General features: G+C 40.9%; 1 protein-coding gene across 2 annotated transcripts; it reads right to left on the bottom strand.

The window, feature by feature from the left end:
* Positions 1–1,058: 1,058 nt before the first annotated feature.
* Positions 1,059–27,381, bottom strand: pnpla7b (patatin-like phospholipase domain containing 7b). Of its 2 annotated transcripts, XM_017452367.3 has the most exons (36): positions 27,303–27,379; positions 25,099–25,142; positions 24,409–24,483; positions 24,241–24,322; positions 23,866–23,945; positions 22,984–23,072; positions 22,736–22,876; positions 22,389–22,548; positions 21,769–21,849; positions 21,555–21,683; positions 20,242–20,322; positions 19,765–19,912; positions 19,376–19,465; positions 18,553–18,626; positions 18,305–18,460; positions 18,124–18,201; positions 17,382–17,587; positions 14,216–14,347; positions 13,920–14,043; positions 13,724–13,837; positions 13,566–13,641; positions 12,036–12,185; positions 11,660–11,723; positions 11,397–11,565; positions 8,913–9,095; positions 8,586–8,704; positions 7,279–7,435; positions 7,072–7,188; positions 5,161–5,230; positions 4,950–5,066; positions 4,726–4,874; positions 4,291–4,443; positions 3,778–3,894; positions 1,656–1,740; positions 1,432–1,568; positions 1,059–1,359 (listed from the first exon to the last, which is right to left on the bottom strand). In XM_017452367.3, the coding sequence occupies exons 2-36, from the start codon at positions 25,138–25,140 to the stop codon at positions 1,285–1,287; spliced, it is 4,020 nt and encodes a 1,339-aa protein (XP_017307856.1). In that variant the 5' UTR covers positions 25,141–25,142; positions 27,303–27,379; the 3' UTR covers positions 1,059–1,284. The 2 variants fall into 2 exon arrangements, with proteins under 2 accessions (XP_017307856.1, XP_017307857.1); XM_017452368.3 differs by lacking the exons at positions 1,059–1,359; positions 1,432–1,568; positions 1,656–1,740; positions 3,778–3,894 and having other exon boundaries at positions 4,301–4,443; positions 4,685–4,874; positions 27,303–27,381.
* Positions 27,382–27,459: the final 78 nt, after the last annotated feature.

Below are 27,459 nucleotides of genomic sequence, written 5' to 3'. Positions count from 1 at the left end.
CTGTTCACTTTACTCAAGCTGCCTTAACACTCAAACAAATTACATTACCGTTTCGTTTTTGCTGTGTAATAGTAAATAACATTACCAGCCATCCTTCTTGGAATTAACAACTGGTATACTTAAGGTATATGCAAAAGTCAGGGATGAAGCCTTTAGGGGTGCAAATCTCAGGCTTCCACACGATACAATACAAATTCGATTTGATTCAGAAGGCAACGGTGTGATATTTGATGATACGATGGAATCTGCTATGATACCAATTTGATTGTTAAGGCAGCAATGCGATATTTTTGACGAGACCACCGAATATGCTACAGCATGATGAGATCGGATTCATAACGCAACCATCTGATATTTGATGATCCCGCTCGCTGAATCTGCTACGATACAATTTCGATTCTTAAGGCAAGAATCCGTTATTTGACAGTGCTACTGAATCTGCTACGATTCAATAGAATCGTTTCATAAGGCAGCAATTCGATATTTGGCAATACTGCCGAACCTGCTATGTTATGATATAATATGAGTTTGATTCATAACATAACAAAACAAATCAATATGTGACAATACCATTGAATCTGCTACAATACAATATGATTCTTAACACAACGTATCAATATTTGATGATACCAATGAATCTACTGAATATGATATGATACAATTCGGTTTAATAGCCTCTGATCAACATTTCTATGTTCGGAATCAGGGCTAGGCTTACTGTTAATTCACAAACTATTTTTACAACTATTTTTAAAGTGTCCAGCTTACGGGACAATCACCTTAGTAGGCTATTTATATAGCATTTTAAAAACATGACTTTTTTTATGCACCGTCAATAATAATCGATTATAATCAATAATGATCAATTTACAGGGTGTCACAAAAATCTCCACACATGGGGAAATTAATGCTTTTTAGCGAAATGTAACTTTATTTACAAAACCTCGTTTACGTGACTGCCATTTCTTTGTAAACTTACACGGAGTCATCCCTCCCACTCGTGATGAAGCCATGAGAATGATTTCGATACGTTGTTTTGTTTTGTTTTGTCAAAGGCATTCTTAAAGGCTATCTGGAAAAAAAAATTATATATAATATAAACTAAATTATGAAACATTTTGGAAGACATTTTGCTAAAAATAACATTTCATTTCCCCTTTGTATGGAGACTTTTGGGACACGCTGTATAATTAGGGTTTCGATTCATTTCAATCGTTGCCTTTTAAATCAATGCGTCGATCCAATTCATCTGCCCGTTACACCCCTAGTATCCTCAGTCTTTCCTCAATGCGCGTCATGGCTCGTGTGATTGGCACGCCCGTGCCGTCTTTGTCTTCTCACCGTCTTGATTTCCTCATCCTGTGTAAAATAATAGATCATCAAAAACAAACAACGCTCTTTACAAACCAGACTTCATTCGAGTGGTCTTACTGTATCGGCGGTGTCGGCCGTCTCGTCTGTATTCTCGTCCTCGTCTTCCGTGTGCTCGTGCTCACTGCTGGCGTTGGACAGGTCGAATTCGGACAGCACCATGTCCTCATCGTAGTCTGTGTGATACTCCGATTCCTCTGTGTGATTCAGAGGTTAGGGGTGAGTATAATGTGAGGAAATAGACGGCCTATAAATGTAAAGTATGTCCTAAATACAGTTCCCACCATCCACATTGGTCTGCTTCACCGGCTCTATCCGGGACACGATCTCAGCCAGGTCAGTGAACGAGGCATTAGGACAGGTCACCACCTGCAAGACAAGATAACTGGATCCTTATTTATTCACTGATTATCATCAGTTAGGAAAGAAATGTTTGGCCAAAGCTTAACAATTCCAAGAGTAACACATTAAAGGGTTATTAAGAATTCCTGAGCAGCTGCTTAACCTGAAAAATGCTACAGTTAATCTAATATTTAGCAAACAGGATAGCAAGACATGTTATGAGCTAGCTTGATATATAGTAGGGCCCAGTAGGTCAGAAGGATCCAAAAATCAGAGACTACTACCAAATATTTTATTCTACTGTGAAAAATTACATTTTGTTTAACAGGTTTTTTTATACTGCAAACAGTAACAACATTTAAGGAATAAAACACGACAATGCGTGGTGTTATAGGAAAATAATCAACAACAATGTGGTGTTGTTCCAGCTACCACCCAAAAGTTGTTTATTTTCCAACAGCAGCATGCCATGAAGTCTTTTATTCTTCTTATATTCCAGCAATTTGCCAGCAGTAATTTATTAAAGGACAACATGTAGAACAGTTTACAAAAGTTCTTGTTATTTCTTCTTATTTTCTCTCTTATGACTTTAGTAAGACAAAATAAATAAATAAATAAATAAATAAATAAATAAAAGGTTTTTACCAGGAAACTGGGAAATGAAACTAAGTCCTCTGTCCTGAAGACTTTTTTCTGAAATGGGATGTTGTAGGACTGTACTGCACATGGATAGAAAAGATTTCATCTAACAGAAAATAGTCCTTTGTTTGGTCCCTCTGAAGGAACCCTTAAAGGTACTCAATATCAGATCAGTGCATCAGTACTGTATATTAGTTTATACCACCGCACGGCTGAGTGCTCAAATCTGATTGGTCAGAAGTTATTTCTGTAGAACCGCACAGCTCGGACAGTAGTTCCGGCTGTAACATGAACGATAGATTAATATTAGTGTGCTTGTTTAATGTCATTGTTTCTATAGTAAAGTGTATAATCATTAATGTGGTGAGGTTTTTTTTTTTATTAAAAGACATTTATTTAACATTTATGGGAGGAGTCTCGGTTGTCATCGATTTGTAAGAGTCATGGTGCTATGCCTGCATGGGAAAGTTTTCAGGACAGAGAGGTTTTATGCTTTCCAGTTTCTGTAAAACTGAAAGCTATGTTTTTTGAGCATGACAGAGAGAGAGAGAGAGAGAGAGAGAGAGAGAGAGAGAGAGAGAGAGAGAGAGAGAGAGAGAAAGTGAGTGAGACAGAGGGAGAAAGAAAGAAAGAGAGAGCAAGTGAGTGAGCGAGCAAGAATGAGACCGTGAGAGAGAGAGAGAGAAAGCAAGTGAGTGAGCGAATGAGACAGAGAGAGAGAAAGCAAGTGAGTGAGTGAGCAAGAGTAAGACAGAGAGAGAGAAAGCAAGTGAGTAAGCGAGCAAGAGTGAGACAGAGAGAGAGAGATAGAGAGTGAGTGAGCGAGCTAGAGTGAGACAGAGTGAGAGAGAGAGAAAGCAAGTGAGTGAGCGAGCAAGAGTGAGACAGAGAGAGAGAAAGAGAGAGAGTGAGTAAGCGAGCAAGAGTGAGACAGAGAGAGAGAGAGAGAAAGCAAGTGAGTGAGCGAGCAAGTGTGAGACAGAGAGAAATAGAGCGAGAGAGAGAGCGCGACAGAGACAGAGACAGAGAGACAGGCTGGTGAGGGAAAGACAGTTGAACGTGACAACATTAGTCATTAGAACATTCCCCAACATTAAATCTACCAATAAACCGTTAAAATGCATGATGTGTCATTCATTAATAAAGTAAACATTGTAATCACTGGCAACCCGCTGTGGTAGAAGTGGAATAAAACACTCCAGACTGTGCAGTTGTATGAAAATAACTTACCTTGGAGTCCAGGTCACTTCATGCTGCATTACACCACCGTGGGGTTCATTATTTTTGTATAACAGCATGGGTCCGTCATATGTTATTCCTTATTTAATAATATATTAATAAAACACAAAATAACGTCTTATTAGTACACTTTTGAGCCCTACTCTAGCTCAGGCTCTCTTACTGATAGTTTGGGGTTCCACTCACATTGGTGCTCTTGCTCTTGTGGAACTCCTCCTGATGTCGATCCTTCAGCATTTTCTCCACCACACCACTGCGGCACCACACGTCAAACACCGTCTTCCCGTGCTGATAGCCCACGTCCTGCAGACACAGCGGATATAGCTGAGACAGAGCTGAAGTGCTAGCGTGATAATGCTAACTGTGCTGTACTGATATTCAGAAAAGGTCAATATAGTCATCATAAGATACGATGTCCTTTCCCACTGTTACTAGCATGCTAAGCAGTGGAACTGTCATAAAGGTTGTTTTTTTAAAAAATATTCTGCACATATTCATTTTATTAATGTGTCAGAATTGATGGTGATTGGTAGTTCGACCTTCAGTCGTACTCTGGCATCCACCCAAAATGGGATATCTTAATCACAGAGCTCAATACTCAATTTAATCACCGATTTTATTTAACACATGCCACTGAAATGAATTCCTGGCCATACGACTGAAACACAGAGGTCGAACGAGTGAGGAATTGTTGCTCACAGCGATCTCGTCGAACTTGCCAAACTCCAGAGTGCCGTAGCGGTCAATAGCAGGCCGGATGTACTCGCAGTAGTCGCTGTCTTTTACCAATTCCAGCTGACGCACACAGCACACGTAGGCCAGCCGCGTCTGGATCTCTGCCATGTTCAGCACCTGCAGGGTCATTCATCACTGTTACAAACCACATGCCATAAGGAGATACATTTTTCACGTTACTGTTCATCACCCGGTGCCTGCAGGCCAGAGCGAATAAAGAAAAGGCAACAAGGCAGAGTTTGCTCGAGATATGAAAATTCAAACCAGATGGTCATCACTTCATTATTTTAGCTGGTGGTTATATATTTTTTTACTAATGCAGCCAAGTGGTGCTACCTTTTCCCTGATGTAGGCCTACCCTGCATTATTTATTCCATGTTCTGCTTCCACAGTCCTAACCTTCACTTTCTCTGCTAGAGGGTTCAAGCGTTTCCATAGCAGCCACCACCCAGATAGAGAGTCTCCGTAGTTGGTTAGGTTGGTCTCGTCTTGGCTGCCCACGTCAATCGCAATCACCACTTTGGCACCCATGGAGCGAGCTACGTCAGCTAGGAACACATGGGTGTTATACATCATAAACACACAGCTGTTTGAACACACACATCACCAAAATGCACTCCTACCAGGCAGGTTATTGATGTAGCCACCATCCATGAGTAAATGGCCATCTTTCGGGTCACAGAGTGGAGGCAAGTAGCCCGAGAGAGACATGCTAGCACGCACATACCTCCACAGAGAGCCTAATTGTAAAAGAGACCATACAGAACATACAGTTCATACATCGACGATCCACAGAAAGGCAGAAAGTGAAGAATCAGAAAGGAAACTGCTGACCGTCAGTGTGCACTCTCATGGCAGAAGCGGTGATATCTGTAGTGATGTTAAAGTACGGAATCCAGAGGTCCTGTAAGAAAATTTTAAAAAAAAAATTAAATAGGTGCATATGAATAAAAAAAAAAAAAAAAAAGGTTACACAGCTACACGACTAATCACAGCTCCAATAATGAGTTGATGAGATTTCTCACTAGAAACATCCAATCAGGATGCCGTAGAGACGAGAGACCAGAGGGAACAGACCTGAGCATGATGAACATCGGTACCTTTCAACCTCAGCAAGCAAGAACATGCTAGAACAAACCTAATTACAGGCCTCTATGATAGAATTAACATTCGAGTACTGTACTGTATGTTCAAATCCCTTAGCAAGCTCTTACCAAGCCCAGGTGCTCCACAGATAAGAGGAAAACTGCAACTAGACAAGCCTTCACCTTCCTGCAGATCAATTAAGCCTATTCTCTTAGTATGCACATTTCGAATCCCCCTTGAGTTGTCTATTAAAGATCCCATGAAATCAAAACGGAAGTTTTCTGGCTTCTGGTTTTCTGGTGAGTGTGTGTTCCAAAACAATGACAAAATTCACATTTAGAAGATATATGCGTTCAAAATTTACAGTCTCTCTCTACCACCGATACGGATCGACAATTTTGATGACATCATTCTGCAATTCAAATCAATTCAATTCAATTCAATCCAATCATTCTGCACTTCAGCTTCTCATCAGATTTTCTGTCCAATCAAATGCTCTCTAGAATTTGAAGGGTCCCACCCCCAACAGTTGTAGGTGCCCTGGCTGTGAGGTAAGCTAAACACTATTGGCTATTTAAAAGGGGGGCGGAGCTAATCGCAAGGGCAGGAGCTCTCTGGGGTGGAGCTAATTTCAGGGCCAGAAAATGTCAACTCAAGCCTTAAATAAAGAAACGTACTATATTCATGGCATGGTATTACTGTAAATCAGAGCTGTCCTAAGGTATCTTAAACTTAGAATGATATTTGTATTATATACTTTTGGTAGCGCTTTATACAATATTAAATAAGGAATAAAACCTGCTACAGGAAAATAATCAATGGTAATATGGTGTGATGGAAAATCCTCTGTCTTAAATGCTTCCCCATGTCGGAAAACTTAAAAATTACAGTTTTAATTCTGATTGTTACAAGACTCCTTAATGCCAAACCCTCACAGAAAACTTCACCATATCAACAATTACACACATTTTTAATACATTTATGTGGAGCATTCACGATACAAGTCCAGGTGTTTGTCGCTACTATAGAAACTAGATCATATTAGAGTGACTGCATGAATATAAACCAATGATTTGGCCATGAGACGAAATTACAGCCAGAGCTGCTGTTATAGAAAATGAATGAACACCTCTGGCCAATCAGAATCGAGAATTCAGCAGTGACACGGTATAAGATTCCCTTAACGAACAGCATACAGTAAACAAACCATGAAAGTAAAAATGAATAAACCAATACACCATTAATAAAAGTAATTAATATAGTAGTAACAGATGATCAGCTTTTAGTCCTTTAAATTCTGCTCATTTATGTTATGGATGGAATAAAACATTGATTACTGTAGATGTTACAGGACAGTATTTCGTTCACATTAATAGAAACACCAATTTTATATGTTGCTACATTTTAAACATTATTTATACTTTATTTTTGCTGAAGTGTATGGTATGTTCATGTTAACTAATACGGTAAGTAATGTTAGTTAAAGAAACCTTTAATTTAAATATAATATTGAAAATATAATATTGTTGCCTGAAGAAAGAACAGAATGTGCATTTTCTCCACACGATAAAACGGAGGGCTCAGAGAAAGAGCTGGTATTTAGCGTATTCTATACTTGAATCAAAGACGAACCTTAATCTAGAGCTAAAACGTTCACACCTCAATTTGTTTGTTCTTAAACAGTGCACTGATGCTGGAGTTAAAGGACGCCCCGGTAAACATGGAGGTCACTGGATATGTCAGGTCCAGGATCTTCTTAAACATTGACCCAAACTCCTAGAAAGCACATGGGAAACAGTGTGTTTAAAAAGATTCGACAGTTCAAAACAGTCCTGCATACAGAAACGTATGGATTGCTGTTCTCACGATGGCCCATTCGCGTGCTCGGACTCTCATTCGGCTGTAGCTTCTCTCCTCGGCAAACACAGCCCCCATCAGGGAGCCGACAGAAGTGCCACCCACCAGATCAATGGGGATCCCTGCTTCACACAGAGCTCGAATGATGCCCACCTGAGAACAGCCTCTGTAGGGTGCAGAAGGTCAGTCAGCTGAAAGGAATGTAATATTGCACCAATAATGCGCACATACTGCATAGCCAGCTGAGTAAACTTTCACATCATAGATGATGACTGAAATATACTGTATAATATAACCTACGCATGTTTCATATTATCTGTTCACCCACCTTTAATATATTTCAGAGTCTGAGAGGTAAAAAGCACAGACAAACACACACATGCACGTACAGTTAGGTTGCAAAACTACATTTACGGCAGAGAGTTCCAAGAAAATCCTAGTAAGCAGAGACGGGAAAAGACGGCTATTTAGCAGTTCTCTGCTGTATGCCAAGCAACAGAAAGAAAACGGCAGCTGATCATTAGCATTTCCTGCATTTTTTAGTGACCAGAGAGGCCACAGTCCCGCCCACTCGTCTTCTATTGACTCACAAGACTATACCTCATGAATACACAGTTCAACGTTCGCTTAGATAAAATTGGCACGAAGCGAAAGTCATTGGTTCGAGAAGCGAACATCCTACGTCCTTTCCCCCTGGCTATTCTGCCTGGAGAAAACCTTTGTTCATTGTTGTTCGGACCACTGCTTTCGCTGAGAAAAAAAAGCAGAAAAACTTCGGTTTCACTGTATTTTACATGTGTATTTAGATTATTGCATTCTATTTTTCCCTTACCTCTGCTATACCTCTACTACTCACTTAGTTAATTGCAATTATAAACTCTTTACAAGCATGGTGTGCAGAAAATGGTGTATCTCAGAACACACTATACTCCGAACCGTCAGGAGGATTGGCTGATTGGAGTGGAACCCCGTGTGATTATCTGCTGTTGTAACCCATCTGACTCAAAGTTTGGCGTGGTTTGCTTTCTGAGTTGCTTTTCTGTGCACCACGGTTGAGGTCATTTAAGTTAATGTAGACTTCCTGTCAGCTCAAGCCAGTCTGGCCATCATCCTCGGACCTCTCTGATCAACAAAGCGTGTCTTCATGCAGAACTGACACTCGGTGGAAGTTAATTTTTTTTGGTTTTCACACCATTCTGTGTAAACTCTAGAGACTGCTGTGTGTGAGAGACAAAGTGAGAGAAAGAGAGAGAGAAAGAAAGAGAGAGAGAGAGAGAGAGAGAGAGTGAGAAAGAGAGAGAGAGAGAGCGCTGTACCTAGCACCTCCTCCCCCCAGCACCAGGGCTATGGCGTTGCCTGTCAGCAATCGAGCCAGGCGAGAGAAATCAGAGTGGCGGTCTGGGGGCTTCTCAAATACACGCTGATACATCTCTCTCTGAAAAGAGGAAAGTGAGAGAGGAGAGGACACGAGATTAGCTCACACACCTGTAATTACTGCAGAAATTCAGTGCAATCAAATGGCTTTTGCTGGTGTTAACTTTGAGATTAGCATTTTACATTAGCGGTGAGCTTAGCATAAACTGGCTGTGTGTCTCAGATCAGGACCTAGCATTAGCAGTTAGTTTTAAAATGTCATGGGGCACCAGCTTGGGCAGGCTCCTGCGGCTGAAAACCCTGCGAGGGCACGACAGGTGCAGGTGTCTGGAGATCCAGCTGCGCATGTTGAGCCACTCGGCTGTTCCTTTAGGTGGAGGTCCGTCCTCCCGATGCAGGAGCACCAGCTGCTTCTGAGCCCGAACCGCGCTGCCTTCCAACATCTGCTCCAGCTACAGAAGACAAAAAGATGCATTATTATGAAGGTTCATAATATCAGTGCTACTGAATTCCTGACACTGATCGTTGATTAATTTTCTAAAACGGCAGCTCTGACAGTAGTTTATATTAATGCACGCGTTCTAATATGTTATTGTTTCCACTGAAATAACTTTAATGACCACATTAATGGATTAGAAAAATGTGTGTAATTGTTGAAGTGAAGTGAATTTCTCTCCAAGGAGACATTTAATTTGTGTTTTTGAAGGCGTCTCAAGCGTCAGTGCCTTGTAACACTCAGAGCTAAAGCTATTTTTAATTAGGTGTTGCTGTTTAACAAAGTGAAATTGCCTGTAAAGAGACATTTTTGGATGGAGTCTCCAGTGTCAGCGCTTGAAGTTTTAGTGTCAGCGTTAGCTTCAGTGTCAGCGCTTTAACACGGTAAAGTCTTCAGGACAGAAGAGTTTACGGTTTCTCTGTTAGTGATGGGAAGTTCGGATCATTTTACCGACTCGGATCTTTGAATCTCATTCAGCAAAATGAACGAATCTTTTTTTCGAGTCATTTCGTTCAGTTCAGCACAATATCATTAAAATGTTACATGTTAAATTCCCCAACACATCTACGACTTACGCAAACGTTGATCACGTTTGGAATAAAAAATAAACTGTAGGCTAATGCAGCCGAGGCCGAATGATGAGAAACAGAAATGATTCACTAATAGCGTAGCGGGGTCTTCAGGCTGTGCAGTCTGTTAGTTCACCTCACCTCCTCATCCGAGTCGTTCTTTTCTTTTGTCACGTCACATTTGTCACGTCTGTTCCCCAGAAACAGAAATGATTAGTTCACGTCTCGAATCTTTGGGTTCGAGTCGTTCGTTCATCCCGTGACCGCCGCATAGTCTGAATGCAGTGGGGCTGTGACGTGATGAACGAACGACTCGAACCCGAAGAATTCGAGACGTGAACTGATCATTTCTGATTCCTGTACGGAATCTATGGGGACGTTGCAGCACATGCGCGGTCAAAAATGAACGAATCACTCTCTGAGACAAGCCGTTGTTCCCGAGTCCTTTTAAAGATTCGTTCAAAATGAACGAATCGTTCATGAATGGCACATCACTATTCCCGGTAACATGACAAACTGTATGTTTTTTTTGTCTTATTAACATCAAGTGAGAGAACGACTTTTTATGTCAATAACTAACTTGTTTTGGGGATTTCCACAACAATAAATGTAATTTCAAACAAATAATTACAAAAAAAGATTGTAATTGTTGGTAAAATTGCTGCGGTATAAGAGGAACAAAACACTTCAGGAGGTGCTGTTATTGGAAAAGAATCAACTTTGGGGTGGTTGACCCCATCACTGATTATTTTCCTATAAGAGCAAGCACCCAAGTGTTTGATTCCCAACTTATCTCTTAATAATTAATATAATAATGATAACATCCTGCCTGTTAATGGTTAATTATCTTCCAGTAATGCTATTGTTAGTCGTTTGTTCTTGTTAATACATCATTGATTGTACTGCTTTAGTCATGTTCTAAAAGCTCCTTCAACTGACAAAAATCAATAGAGGACATTTTCACACCTAGCATGACTACTCAAGTCTGTACACATCTCATGCCTTTGTCTTGAAGAAAAGGCAAAAGCAAAAAGGTGGATAATGTTAGCTCTTGAAATTCAGGGTGAGATTTTATGCTCAAAGGTGTCATTACGGCTTTGGAAGCTCTTTTACACAAATTGCAGATGTCAAGACATCAACTTCTATATTGCGGAACGTGGAACGTGTGAAAAGAAAGCTCCGCGGCTCTAGCTGTAATCACTCCCTGTAATTTTCATTATCTAGACACGGAGTTAAATAGGCAGGTGTAATTGTGTAATGCCAGTGAGCAGGATATCATTTAACACTTATAGAAATCACCTGGTTTATGTACAGTGCTAATTGCTAACACGTTCCATTTAGAGACCTGACGGTGAATGCTCAGTGGGCACACAATGCACACACGGTACATACATGACGGGTTTCATTTATCAGTCTTTTGGTAAAGTTGTGTATAGATGTTTGTTTGTTTGCTTGTTTTTTTTAAGACAAACCAAACTAAAATTGAAACATGGAAATGCTCATTTTACTTTGTCCTCACGTGCATATGTTCAAAGATGCCAATCACCTCAGAATTACTGTGCATGTTCATGACAAAGCGGATTTACAATTAGTGCCACCCACAAAACTCCATAAAAGGCAAGATGAAAATGACAAAATGATGACTCAAGCATCAAGTGCAGTGTGCATAGTGTATAGAGTGTGTGTACCTTTCCCACAGTGGGCTCCTGCTCTCCCAAACCCACAATGAGAACACAGTCGGCCTGGCGGATACAGCGCTGCGTCCACGGCGTCAGCGTGCTGTCTGACTGGTACAAAACAATCCTGTGGATGTCCTCCTGCTGGCCCAGCCAACTGGACAGCCGATACTCATGAACGCTGGATGTGAGACAGGACAGTACAAGTCACAGAGATATAGTACTGGAAGAGAGAGGTTGTGCTATATGAACGCTGGATGAATAACCAGGCTGACCTGTCAAGTGCTGCGGCACCCAGGCGCTGTTTGATGATGTCACTGGTCAGGAGTAAAGTGGGGCCTGGGATAGGGACAAGGTCATGATCATTTGTCACTTAAAAACGGACATCCTTCTAATATCTTTTGGCTTATTACAATAACCAATCTTCTCTTTCTCCCCCTTAAGTCTGACTATTTTCTCCACTCGGATATTTCATTTGTCATTCGTCTGTACATTAATAAATGTAACACATATTAAAATGATTTTTCATATTCATTAGATCAGCTAAGCCAAACTGGAAGTTGACAAATATTAGACATTTAGCACTGCTCTATTTTTATTACAAATGTACAATGGGACATGGCCTTGTATAAGGCTGTGAGGTGAAGCTACCAATAGCGCTGAGAGCGTGCTGCAGCTCCAGAGCAAAGGACGTCATGGGCACATCATCAGAAACAGGCAGGATGGACACGGTGCACAGGTTGGAGACGGGATTACCCGTGTCCCACTTACTGCCAGAAGAGTTCAGACCCCGACCATGAGCTAGGGGGGGGTGTAGCAATGAAGGGAGAAATGCAAAATAAAATAACAGATGTTAAAATAAAATAAAATAATAGATGTTATAAATATTTACTCAAATTTATCAATGCTATATTAGTAGTAGTAGTAGCAGCAGCAGAAGCAGTAGTAGTAGTAGTAAAAGTATCAGTAGTAGTAGTAGTAGTAGTAGCAGAAGCAGTAGTAGTAAAAGTATCAGTAGTAGTAGTACTAATAATAGCAGTAGTATTAAAAGTATCAGCCATAGAAGCATCAGCAGCAGTAGTAGTAATAGCAGCAGAAGTACTGCAGTAGTAGTAATAGTAGCAGAAGCAGCAGTATCAGTAGTCATAGCTGTAGTAGGAGGAGGAGGAGGAGGAGGAGGAAGAGGAGAAGGAGCATGAAAAGTAGTAATAGGAGGAGGAGGAGGAGGAGGAAGAGGAGGAAGAGGAGAAGGAGCAGGAGTAGTAAGAGGAGGAGGAGGAAGAGTAAGAAGAAGAGAAGGAGCAGCAGTAGTAGTAATAGTAGGAGGAGGAGGAAGAGGAAGCAGAGAAGGAGCAGGAGTAGTAGGGGGAGGAGGAGGAGGAGGAAGAAGAGGAGAAGGAACAGGGGTAGTAGTAGTAGTAGGAGGAGGAGGAGGAGGAGCAGAATGAGCAGACGTAGTAGTAATAGGAGGAGGAGGAGGAAAAGGAACAGGAGTAGTAGTAATAGGAGGAGGAGGAGGAGGAAGAGGAGAAGGAGCAGGAGTAGTAGGAGGAGGAGGAGGAGGAGGAGGAAGAGGAGAAGGAGCAGGAGTAGTAGTAGTAGTAGGAGGAGGAGGAGGAGGAGTAGAAGTACCAATAATAGTAGGAGGTGTGGTAACAGTAGTAGGAGGAGTAGTAGGAGGAGGAAGAGGAAGAGCAGTAGTAGTAGTATGTGACGAGGAGGAGGGAGAAGCCAGATTATGAGGATGCACACCTGGCACTGATTTGGCTAATCCATGGAAGACAGAGAGATAAAGGAGAAGCTGGAAGCACCAGTGAGAGAGAGAGTGAGAGAAAGAGAGAGACACGTGTGCTTTGTGTTACATTTGTGCGTTTTCTGTTCAGTTTGAGTTCTGTTGATTGTTAAACTTCATGTTTATGTTCAGCCGGATCCCACCTCCTCCTTGAGCGTCTTTAAAGTTAGTTACACAGTAACAGTAGTAGTAGCGGAGTAGTATTAGTATGAAAAAGGCATAAATCCTCTAAAATTGTGTATTATCCTATAAAAACAATGAGTTGCATAACAAATGAATGATTATGATTACTGCTATTGATAAAAGATACAAGTACTGACAGATTACACATATACTGACAATATATTTTTTAAAAATTTTTCTTTTTCTCCCTGCAGCTCTTCACACACCTGATAACGGTCCACTGACTTGTTGCATGTTTCCCAGGATCTTCTGACCGAGCAGATGAATCAGTCTAGTCACAACCTGTTTAAAAATCACGACAGCGTAAAGCTTAGAACTTTCCCCCGTGTAAGGTTAGTGTGTTATTAATGTTGATTGCTGGAACCTGAGGGTATTTTCTTTTAATGTAGATCAGAGCTCCTTCAGGCAGCTTGGCCAGCTCGGAGTCTCTCACAGCGTGAACAGTGGTGGCTCGGTTCATGTGGGTCAGAGCTTCCACCTAGGGAACGATGTGAGACGGTAATAGGGATCAGTAGCACCATATTAGCCTCTTTAACTATGAACAGCGAGAGGAGTCTTACCACGCCGATGAGGTCGCCTCTCCCGTACTCTCCAGCCAGCTCTTTCTTCTTGTCCTCCCTCATGATGACGGAGCGCAGACGGCCGCTCAGCACGATGAAGGTGCTGTCTGACTTTTCACCCTGCCTGAGAGATAGAGAGACAGATACAGACCCTATAGACCCCATTGTTAATGAATAGTAAGGTGCATAATCAAGCATGGAAAGATCGTTTAGTAATTACAGTCGTCATTTCACACTCTTGGATTTATTTGAAAGAGAGAGAGAGAGTGTAAGAGAGATAGAGAGAGAGACGGTACCTATAGACAGCCCTTCCGGCTTCCACTGCCATCCAGTCGAGTGCAAAATCAATCTGTCTGACGAAGGACGAGAGTCTGCGCACCACTGTGTGAGCCACGTTCAACACCACCTGTGGCTCCTCACGCATCATCCTACATGTGTGTGTAACATCAAATAGTCAAAACACACATACACTCCATACAGTGGATACATTAGCTAGTCCACCACACAAGTGTCTTGCCCAGTCCCATGTCCTAAAAATGGTTAGCTATTGTAATATAATAATGAGAGAGGGGATGTCTAGCTAGTTAAGTGCATTAATACAGACTAGGTCAAATGAATGAGTATGAATTCCTTTTGAATGGATGACTGTGTAGCAGTAGTCCTTATCCTATTCTTAACTTTTTTTTTTTAAAGTTTCTAACATGCTTGTGACCTTGACAAACTGTCAGCAATTCACTGATGAATGTTTCGGCTACGGGAATGTTTTCTTCACGTTGAACGTAAAAAGATATCGCTTGTGACTTAGCTGGTATCTCCACTTGATATGGTTAACCATGACGTCACTGCATTAGCTGCATTAAGTCAATAGGAAATAGTTTTTTCTATCTCTGGTTGTTCCAGGTGCTGCAGTTTCCTCCCCCAGTCCAAAGACATGCGTTGTAGACTGACTGGCATTTCCAAATTGTCCGTAGTGTGTGAATGTGTGTGATTGTGCCCTGCGTTGGGTTGGCACCCCGTCCAGTGTGTCCCCCACCTTGTGCCCCGAGTTCCCTGGGATAGGCTTCATGCTCCCACGTGACCCTGTGACCCTGTGTAAGCGGTACTGAAAATGGATGCATGGATGGATCTCTGGTTGTTGGACAGAAGAAAAAATAATGCTGTTGATGACAGCTGGGCAGCATAAAAAAAATAACAATAAATAAGCAAACAATAGCCTGGACTACATACACATTCGTTCACACACACGTAACCTATCAGACATGACGGAATGTGATGTGCAAACGTAAAACAAGTAATAAACATTGCACTGTGATACTGAATCTGGAAAATGCGATTCCAGGCACCTCACACAGTGATTCTCTCTCCGCAAAACCACGCATGAAGAAACCTTGCTGTCTTACACGAGATATAATAAATGTCTGATTTCACTCTGACAGCTCAATGGCCCAACGCAGGATTTACTCAGTTTAAAACTCTCTGAAAAAACGTTCACCCACACTGCTATCCATGCAAAACAGTTTGTCAGACGCAGTCATGAGACCTCCAAGAAAAATCAATGGCTGACATTTTCTTGATATTAATCACACGTGACCTTTGCCAGAACAGTGGAGACCAATATCTCCAGGACTATTACTCACATGAGCACGTCACTGCACGTTAATATCTCCCAGGAAGAGACCTAGGGGGTGTATCATTTATGAGTGAATCAATAGCAGTCTCCAGGAATGCAGCATTGGTAGAGAGGAGACACAGCTGGTAAACAACTCAAGTACTTTTTTATAAACATGAACTCCAACATAAAAAAAAAAAAAAACCCTGATAACAACAGAACAACACGTGGGCGTGGTGGAGTTTACGTGTCTCAGTTACGTGTGATTCTGACCCTGGAACTATTTCTCTCGCCCGATAACGGCTCACCAATATCTGACAGTGCGATGTGACCACAATACGTCATGCCGATACTTATCTTTTAGGATGTAAATACACTCAGAATCTATGGGATGCCATTTTAGGTCAGTATTAAATACAAAACAATGACACAATTCATTTATTCATATTTTATAATGGATAAATATGATAAATTCAAGTGAGCCATTACATTTTATCCATAAAACAGCTGTACAGATAAGTGCTTGGTCAGATTATCCTTCAAACCATGGGAAGATTGTCTTTACAGTAGACTGCATCAAATGAACAACAAAAAAAAACAGGTATTTTTTCCACTTCGCAGCTCGCCGGCTCCTACCTCCGTGTGGGCAAGTGTTTGTTTACATTGCCATGTGCATTTTGTTTCGGTTCATGTCTCGTCTCCGCCCATGTCTCGTCCTTGGTTGTCTCCTAAGTGTGTCATGATTACTTTCACCTGCTTTTAGTTCGCCCCTTGATCAGTCTTTGTATTTAAGTCCTCGTATTGATTTGTACATTACGATATGTACATGCTCAGCGTCCCGTACCTGCAATACCAAGCGTTTGTTTTTCCTGCTCTAGCGTTCATGGACCTGATTACATTTCTTGGTTTAACGCATCAACTGTCTGCACATCACCTGACTTCTTCCTGTATTCTGACTTTGATTCTGCTTCACGTTTCTGATTTGTCCGCCTGTTTCAAATGAAAGGCTCTTAACCCGCAACTGTCTCCGTCTCCGCTGCCTGACATTTTAGTTGATCTGACAATTCAAAATAGCAGATAAATTAGCCAAGTACAATTAGCTGTCAGTGAACGATATCAAATAATAAAATGCAAAAGTTCTGCTGCATCAAGTGCTATTTTATAAGCTGCTGAATAAGCCGTATTGTTAAATTAAAACCAATTTTGCAGTGATTAATGTGATAATTAGTAGATATTTATTTCAATGCTTGCCATCGTCTCATACATCGTTGCATTAGGTTTTATTTTCGTTTCTAAATGATGTCTTACTTTTATGGTACATCGTATTGCATTTGACAGCAAAGAAAAAAAAAACGCTTCTTCAGTCTGCATCCTTGATTTTTTTTTTCTTTCAGGCTTAAAGGCAAGTGCGTGTGTTTAAAGTCAGAGGTCTAGATCATGCTGTGGACGCTTCTACTCAAGAAACATCTGGCAACATCTGATTTGCATAATCTAAATGGAGAGCCCAGAGAATCTCTGAATACGGCCCATTATACATAACGAAACATTCATGAGAAATGTATGGGATGTCAGTAAAATCTACCTGACGGGCTAGATTTTGTTTAGGGAGATCTAATTACTGGTTTAGATGCGCATTGTTGCCATAGAGAAATCTTTCAATACCTTCAAGATTATGCCATAAACAAACGCAGCAGAGTGATATCGTGTCAAAGAGACACCGAGTGATGGGTAGGAGACAGAACTGTAAAAATCTTGTCTAATCTTGCCAAAGAAAAGGCATTATCATAGAGTGGAGTGCAGAGTTGTGCGCAAAACCATTGTGTGTGTGTGTGTGGGTGTGTGTGGTTACTTACTCATAAAAGTGTGTTTTGGAGATGGATAGGAAGCTGCAGTCACGGTGAGCACGCACGCTGAAGATGAGCGGCTCCCCAGTCAGCACGGCCAGGTGACCCACCAGCTCACCCGGGTGAGTCACAAACAGACACAAGTCCTCGTCTCTGTCGATCATCCGCTGGTATACATGCAGCATGCCAGAGATCACAAACTGCATGCTCACGTCCTGAAATATTAGAAAGGAAACATCACAGAGTATGAAATATTTTGGGGGGGGGGCAAATATCTGGGGGGAGAGGGGTTTCCAGGCAACTCAGGGTACAAGGCGGGGGATACCCTGGATGGGGTGCCAACACAATCGCACACCCATTCCCACACCCATAGTCAGGAAACCGGAGTACCCGGAGGAAACCCTTGAAGCGCGAGGAGAACGTGCAAATTCCTCGCACACAGGACAGAGGCGGGATTCAAACCTCAACCCTGGAGGTGTGAGGCCCACCTGCGAACCACAAAGCCACCGTGCCTCCCTACATGGGAACTATTTATGGGCAAATGACATGCGATAAATGTTCACAGAATACACAGGGAGATCCGATCATTGCTGAGATCATCCAGATGTGAACTGTTTAGCAAAACCAATGCCATTTTAAAAAGAACCGTCACATCGAGCGTAATATACGTGACTCAAGACAGACGTTTTACAGAAAAGACCACATAATGTTTGACACCAGCTGAACAGCTGGGTTGAATATCTCTACAGACCTGGTCTCCTTGGTTTGCTACCACACTTCCAGCCTTCACTTGTCTCAGAGTAACTCTGCCTTCCAGAAGACTTGGGTCCTGGAGGACAAAGACGAATCAATATTATTATAAAGCCTGAGGCGTGACTCCATATTCACAGGATTGTATTCGTTTAATTATTCCATGCAGAACAAAGCTTTGCCTGGAGCTGAATGATCTTGAGCAGGTCCTTCTTGGCAGCCTGAAAGATGGCGTTGACTTTGTTGTGGTGGACGTTGCCGGAGTGCCCCCCAGTGTCAGAGTAGTGGTACACGGCAGATGGAGCAGGCTGCATGGTCACGGTCTTCTTCAGAATTGACTTGAGAGTTCAGAAGAAGAAAATCGTTCAAGAAAAAACACATTTATAAATGGTGTAAAAGTTGTCAGGTTGTAAATTATACATGAAAGTACCTTATGCATGACAGGAAGTTCAGTTTTCTGAAGAGTCCCTTCCTCAAAGGCAGTGTTGAGATCACTGCCTCCTGCTGTAGGAAGGAAACATGACGTTTTAAAGAATTCTAAGTTCACACTGGGAAAGACGTTATCAGTTATCAGGTTTTTATTAGTCTGAGCTGATCAGGCTTATGTCCAGTTCACTACAGCATGTAGCTATCCAACAACTTGAACATTTTAATAGGAACACCTGTACAACTGCTCATTTATGACCAGTCTGGCCATTCTCCTCTGAACTTTATCATCAACAGGGCGTTTCCACCCACAGAACTGTCGCTCACTCGAATTTTTCTGTTTTTCGCACCATTCTGTGTAAACTCTAGGAGTTGTGTATGGACATCCCAGGAGATCAGCGGTTTCTGAAATACTCGCACCAGTCCACCTGGCACCAACAATGCCATGCTTAAAGTCCCAGAGACCACACTTTTTCTTCATTCTGATGTTTGATGTAAACATGAACTGAAGCTCTTGACCTGTATCTGCATGATTTTATGCATTGTGCTGCAGACACATGATTGGCCGAGTGGATACCTGCATATATGAGCAGGTGTACAGGTGTCCCTGTCATTTCACCCAGGACAGCATGTCTCTTGTCTGCTGAAATAAATTCATGTCGACAAAACATTTCGATCGCCTTGTTACATGTCAAATTCAGTACCGATGTCCGAATCCAAGGTAAAATTGGAACTTTTTAACCTCAACTCCAAGTCAATGAATCGAGTACTAAATCAGAGCTGTATAGGTGTGCTGAGATGATGAGAACGGCCTGTGATCAAACTACCTGAAAGTGAGCTTTCTAACGGCGTGGACATGGAACGGGATTTCCTGAAGACCGCTGAGGGACTCTGCATCGGTCTGGGCTTCAGCTCACCTGAAATGACCAGAATCAAAATTACACATCATTTACGCAGTATTAATGGTGCCAGTGGGGCTTGTCACGGCCTTTATCCTGGTCAGAGGTAGATCCCGAGCCAATCCCAGGAACACTAGGCGTGAGGTGAGAATACACCCTGGACTGAACACCAGCCCATCACAGGGCACCACTGAAGTAACAACATCTTTATCAACGAAATCTTTAATCCGCTAAAGAAAAGTGTAATGTTTGGTGGCATGATGAACATATCATGACTTTTTCATACCATTCCACAAAACTAAGAGGAGCAGACAGACCTGCTTCGATTTTCTTCTCTGTGCTTCCGTGAGCAAGTTTCTCAGCTATAGCTTCCTCTCCGCTGTATGAGAGTCTGCGATGGCTTCGGCCTGGGCTTCCGTCACCCAGTATCTTGGCCACGTTCTCCAGAGGAATGGCCTGACTCTCCTGAGACACACAGCACACACATCTGGATGTTAGATATTAAACATCAAGGTGCTGATCTTTTAACAACAAGCATACCAGGTGAAAATCAGAGAAGTGTCGGATCAAAAACGACTAACGGTGCTAATTACCTTTATTTATCAATTACAAGAATTGATCAACGATTTTCAAGAGCGGTTTCCCTAACAAAATGATCTGTATGCACGAATGCTTCAGTGTTATCTACAAGTCACTCCTTTCGAATATGTGAACTTGATCTTGATATTGTTATTTCAATATGTAACGCTTTTCAGTCAGCATGTTTTCACGTGCATGTCGGGTGGAATATTGACCGGGTTAAACAGCTCGGTGGTCAGCCCCAGATAGTTGTGCAGGGCGAGGAAGGTCACTCTCTGCAGACGGACCATCATGATCTGTACAAGACACACACAGTAAAAATCAACATCCAACATACAAAAGCTGTTTAGTAAATGGTTTTTAAAATAATTTAATTAATGGATTTCCAAATGGAAATTTCCCTGTTTACTCATCTGAGCATTATCCATTCAAACTGTACTTAGAGTGATGACTGTTGGTACATTTTTACCCAAATGTCTTCTTTTCGTAACAGTGCTTGGAAAAGTTTAGACACACTCATTCTTTATTTTTATTCATTTTCCTCACATTTTAGAATAATAATAAAGTCATCAAAACTCTGGAGTAACATAAATGGAAGTATGGGAATTATGTTGTGATAAAAAATCCAAAATAAATAAAAAATAATTTAGTATTTTAGCATTTTCAAAGTAGACCCCCTTTTTGCCTAGAAATTTCCAGAAATGTATTCTAGGCATCTAGGTTTCTTGAGGAATTTCGCTGAGATGCTTTTTAAACAGTATTAAAGGGAGTTCACACCGAAGCTGGACTCTTATTGGCTGCTTTTCAGAATATTTCTCTCAGAGTCATCCATTTAAAAATAAGATTTTATTGTAAACAAAATGTTAGTTTTCTAATGAAAGAAATGAAAATGTTGGCACGATTATATTTTTGTCTAACACTGATTTCAAACATTTAATCACACACCTTCAGATCAAAAGGTTTTTAAGATCATGAGAAACATTTCAGTCGAGTGTCCCCAAAGTTTTGACCGGTCGTGTGTGTTATTGCTCGTTAGATAATGTGGCTACTTGCTTTCCAAATTTAAGTCAATTAACCTTTTACACAAGCTACAGTTTCACTATGGGAGTTCCCCAGGGCTCGGTTGCTGGTCCATCCTTGATCTTATTGTATACTATATTACTAGGCTTAGTGATTGGTTGACATGCCTTTAAAATATATTCAGACCTTCAGAACATCTTCAGTAATCCAGAACCTATCCTGGGAAACGACACACTCTGGATGGGATGCCAGTCCATCTCAGGGCATCATGCACACGCACACACACACACACACACACACACAGAAGTAATTTAGGGTAGCCAATGCACCTACTGGCATGTTTTTGGGAGTGGGAGAATCCAGAGGAAACCCTCATAGACAGGGGAGAACATGAGAACCGAGGAGCCTGGAGCTGTATCATGGCAACACTACCCACTATACCACCACACCACCATCTTTCACTGAACGACTGAACTGCATTCGATTTGCTGTGCGGAATAATCAGTACCTGAACGACTCGGACCAGAGTTTCAGGATATTTCTCAAACACGGACTGAAAGGCTGCAGCAGGGAGACGGAGCACGGTGGATGGAGCTGCAGCGCGAGCTGATACTGTCTTATAGGGGGCTGGATATCCCTATTCAGGACAAACACATGACGTCAAACATCACAGTAGCAGTTCAATAAGTCAGATAATATGAGGCGGCTCTGATGAATCTTACAGTGATGACATCCAGGATACTAAGCAGACTGTGAACACTGTCTCCAGGCAAAACATGCTTTACCACCAGCTCTGTGCCGTCCTGAGAGGAAAGAACAAAATATTTACTTGTTCTTAGCAACAGACTTCTTAGGACAATATGCTACTGATTATACGTCATTATATGCTTATCTAAGGAGATTTGTAAGCACTTCTAGACCTTGTCTCAAGTTATAAGAGAGTTATACTAATCATAGAGATCCAGTGCTCAATAGCTCATTTATGACCCATTATAAGCGTACAGGTTTTTTTGTGTAAGACTTATTTTATATTTGTCTAGCTTAACTACCTCTTTTTATTGTGTCTACGGCAGTAATAGTGATTAACGTGCAATCAGACAACAACCTCCAGGTGTATAAATGTTTAGATTGGTAGTACATACATGTTTTGTCTTTTATCAGTTGTTTGACCTTGCTGCTTTTTCATGGGAAACAGTTTAAGTTCTTTGAACTAGTAGTTTTTCATATTTCGATGCAAACCCTTTGAGAGATACACACATACATAGAATACTGTGCACTATACTATTGCCAAACTTTCGACCCCTACATGCACTGAAGTTATTTCTGATGGCCCGGTACCTACATTCTGATTAACGCAGAGATCCAGTCGGCCGTTCTGCACCACAAAGATGCTGTCGTCTGTGTCTCCAGGCCGGAAAAGTCCCTCTCCCTGCTGCAGCTCCACGAACACCATGTGACGGCACAGCTCCAGGAACAGCGGCTTCTCAAAGTGACCCAGAACCCTGAGCACAGCACAGGAGAACACGACACAGCTTCACTATGGTCAGGAAAGGCAGTCAAGGTTACATTTCCGTGCTAGTCACTTGAAATTTGCTCAAAAAACTGACCTGTGAATAAAACATCTTTAAAAATTACTTTTAGAAAAACTACTGAACCGTTACTTCTTTGAAAGTATCTAATGGAACCCACCTGACGTTCTTCAACATGTACAGGACCTCAGAAGGCAGGTGAGAATTTTGAACGTCATACTCGGTCAGATCTGCCTCCAGAACTGACGGAGGCGGCTCTTTGGGCTCAAGAGTGGGCGGCTCCCGCCGAATACGCAATATTCTTATTGGATGAAACAAAGAAAGCAAGCGTGACAAAGGACATTTGTCTCAAATATCTAATGGTAATGGTTATTTATAACTGGACTACAGCTGGAAGGGTTTATGTACTTGCGTGCAATTGAAAGAACTTTGGGTCTCTTTCTGGTTCGTTTTTGAGACACTGGACCTGAATTGGCTGGAGAGGATAACGTCTGCACCTAAAGCAAAGACACAATGTCAAACTATGAGCGTTTAACACACACGCACACACACGCACAGTGTTCATCCTTAACTAGGGCTGGGGAGATATGATGAAATTATATGTATGGTGGTATGGGGGATAAAAAACATCAACTATCACTGCAGATGGGAAACATCCGAGATGTTTTCAAAAGGAAAATATTTCAGTTTTCACTATTCAGGACTATAGTTAAAAAAAAAAAAAACTCTCAAAATCTCTCCATGTGAAGGGTTTTCCTAGGACAGTCAATATTGTAATATAAAGCAACATCATGATTTGGATTCGTTCTTTGTTTACAGAAATAGCTTTAGAAATAGTATCTCCACCCTGCGTCAGGCTGTATCACACCACCTAGCTGTTATTTTCCTATAACAGCACTCTTATTTCCACTAGACTATTCTAGCATTCATATGAATCAGCCGTTATATCTTTCATCCAGTCTTTCATCTTATTAAATCACAGTTCTGATGCACTTTCCTGAGTACCGGCATATTGTCAGTGGTTGGCACTTTCATTAATCATTGTTATTCACTGTAATAAGTTACTGATGGGACATTAAAATCTGTTAATGAACCGATCTGGTTTCATTTGACCTCCTTTTTCCTTTATTTGTGTAAATGTTGAATCAAAAATCTGCGATCTTGTAGTAAAATTAAAAATATGGTCAAATTTAATGAAGACGTTTTCCTGACGTATTATATGTGATATAATATTTTTCCCATAATCGCCCATAAGCCTTTCTTTGAGGCAATATCCACAAGAAGGTGTACCTTTCTCATGATTTTTCGCCCGTAAAACAACACTTTATCCCTTTTCCTGAAGCGATACCTGGGGGCTTCAGTTTGCTGCTCTGTAAAACAGTGAGTCAAGTATCCACAGCAGACAAAACATTTATTTGTACAAGCAGGCCGTTGTAAAAGTCTCATAACAGAGAAGCTCATCAAGGGAAGGTGATCAGACTTGTGTTATAATCTTGAAGGGCCTTCATAAATACTGAAAAATTATCGAGATACGACATATGACATATCTCTCGTCACCTTAATGTATATATATATATATATATATATATATATATAAATATATATATAGACTCATTTCTGAGTAATAAACATTTCATTGGCATTAAACATACATGGCAAACATACTTGCTTTGTAGCTTCTGTACAGCAAAAATATGATAACACTGAGTGAGAAAGCAGCTGCCAGTCCAATCAGCACACCAGTCCACTGAAACATCAAAAACATACAACAGGACATCACACGCTGTAAATTTTAAACAAGCGACACTGATTTAAACGAATGTGAAGTCTTACCATACTGGTGTGCATCTGGTCCTCCAAAAAGTCCAGCAGCCGAGCCTTAATCTGTTCCGTGGTGGGCAGAACCACCTAATGAACAGAACCCTGTGTTATCAAAGCCATTAGGGAAAACACACACTCACACTCTCCAAAAAGTATACACCAGCATGGTATTGTGTACTGAGGAAAGAAGATTAAGAAGTCTAGGGCTTGTTATTAAGCATGGAATAAAAATAGGAGGCATGCTGGGATAGGAAAATAATTAGTGATGGGGTGGTGTGATGCAGCCTGATGTGAAGCGGAATTACTCTTACCACACAAAAGTTGTTTATTTTCCTATAAAGGTACATCCTGGAGTGTTTTATTCCTCTTAAACTACAGCAGTTCTCCAATGATGATCATTTTTAATTTATAAGACTACCACATCAGACTTTTTATTCTATTATGTAGTGTAGTGTAGAGTAAGTCAATATAACTGCATGAATAGATAACTTCATAACGTCAGGTTAGAAAAAGAATGATAAGATCTCTCTGTAGGAACGCTGTAGACGCGAACGCTGATAAAACACGGGCTGTACGTTTGGTAACACATAACCACAAATTCTTCCTTTACAAAGATACAGAGAATACAGACTAGGTTCAAAACAAAAAAACAGAGTATTTGTTTACTTTACAAAGTTCTGCGGAGAAATTAAAAAGACTTACTGGATAAATACTGCAACTGTCTTCTTCTTGTTTCCCGTCCATTACTGTCACGGAAAAGAAGACTGAATTCATTTCATGAAAATGTACTGCACTTTTTTAAAAAATTAAATAAACATATAAATATGAATGTATATTAGCTATTCATAAATATTAAAGTATATTAATATTTAATTCATAATAATCCGTGAAATATTTAAATAAAAGATTATTCATTGATATTCAAATAAAAGATATACATCCAAACTGAACCAAAAAAGTAACACACCAAATAACAGATAAAAACAGAGACATCCAAAACAAATCAAAAAACACTTCAAATAGCACAACAAAATTAGTCAGCTCTCGTACTGTATAATGACAGCAGACACTTCTGTGGATTTTTGCCAGCGATCAGTTATCTGTGCCGATTAATCAGCAAAAGCGGTTAATCGGTCAAATTCTATTAAAAAGTGTCATGTGGTCTCACCTAGGGGCAACTTAGAGTTCAATCCACCGACTGGCATGCTTTTGGGAAGAGGTGAACATGCGAAACTCCACATAGACACTAACTTGAGCTCAGGATCGAACCAGGGACCCTAAAGCTGTGAGGTGCTAATGCTACAAAATGTGGCCAGGTTTAAAAGAGGTGAGTACCGACATCCCCACAACTTTCTGAGAGCTACCAAGTTGCCAGGTAGGGCCGTGCCGTATCATATCATTCATGAGATGATCATGATAATGAGTCTTTATTGATCACATATACATAACAGCACAGTGAAATTCTTTTCTTTGCATACCCCAGCATGTCAGGAAGCTGGGGTCAGAGTGCAGGGTCAGCCATGATACAGCGCCCCTGGAGCAGAGAGGGTTAAGGGTCTTGCTCAAGGGCCCAACAGTGGCAGCTGTTTTTTTTTTTTAAATAAAGATATACCGGTACGATTCCTTCACATGATAAAAATTTGTCATCCCGTAATATTGCCGATATAGTTGATGACGTGTTTACACGCCGCAACGTGGACATCTCCTACGTAGAACGAGAACAAGCATGGCGGAAGGCGGAGTTCCTACCCAAGACAAGGAAGAAGAATTAATGCTCAAAAAAGGAGCTTCCTCCGTGATATAAAAGTGATTCGGATACAACATTTTCATTTGTTTTGCCTGAGGTTAGATCATGAATCCTGTGAGTATTGGTGTTTTTGATGCATTTTCACTGGAATTTTTAATTTGTGAATAAAATTAATATTCTATTTTTTTAGCCTATTAAATTGGTCTAGTTTAGTATTTGATGATGGTCAGGATTAAGTTTTATCTTTCTTGGATGAATGTTTGCGTTGACTCTCAAGACTGTCTACTGATGTGACTTGTGGATAAAAAGATAGTGTTACTGTAATGTTACTGTTTTCATACCGTCATGCAAAAAAAAACAAAGAAATACCATGAAATATCATGATACGGTTTTAAAGTCTAGATCACCCGTCCCTTTTGCCACGTTATGTAAAACTCAAGATATTTGCGTCATGTAAATGAGCGCGTTTAATTCTGTGACTGTTAAATTGGAAAAATGCATCAAATCTGAACCAACATCGATCGAGTCTTTTAGGCCGATATCTGATTGGTACACTGATGTTCTCACGAAAGGTTTGGTGAAGGAACACAATGTAAAAAGGATACATGTTGTGCAAAACTTCAACTAAAAACAAGGTAGACTCTAAACAGTACAAAGACATCCTACACATTTTTATACTGCTTCCTATAATAGAAGATCTACAAAGAGCTCAAACACAAAATAAATCAGTGGAAGATTATTGATTGACTCCTCCATGCTCTGGCCTGTCAGAGATCAGTGTAAGTGGACCCTCACCACTGAAGTGTGTGTTTCAGGGGTCAAAGTAAAGTCAAAGTCAATATAAAGTCAATATAAAGTCAATCTCGACTTTATGAGAACAAACTACAGTCCAGCTGAGATGTCTAGAGTACACCTGGTGAACTTGTGATATGTTTATTAATATGACAGAGAGTACAAATTCAACTTCATCTCGTCCATGGGATCACTGTGTACACGTAAACATGCCCGCACGCGCAACCAAGACACTCTATAAATACAAACAACAAACAATAACAACAACAAAAGCTGTAATATTGTAGAAATCACTAGCATTTGAGTTACAGTTCCTTTTCATAGAACAGTTCTAAAATTAGTGGAAGCTTTTATAAAGATTACTTACTGAATTTTGCTTCAGTTTCTTCCCTCCCACCCTCCCTTTGTCAACACTATACACTTGCCTGCTTGAATCAATGCACGCCGTAAGATTTTTTTTTTTTTTTTTTTTTGTCCCCTAACCGTTTCTCGTCAAGTCCCGCCTCCTGTTCTGCGATTGGTTA

The sequence above is a fragment of the Ictalurus punctatus genome, chromosome 22 (assembly GCF_001660625.3).
Source record: "Ictalurus punctatus breed USDA103 chromosome 22, Coco_2.0, whole genome shotgun sequence".
In the NCBI taxonomy this organism is placed as follows: Eukaryota; Metazoa; Chordata; class Actinopteri; order Siluriformes; family Ictaluridae; genus Ictalurus; species Ictalurus punctatus.
This window is presented reverse-complemented; position numbering and strand designations above follow the sequence as displayed.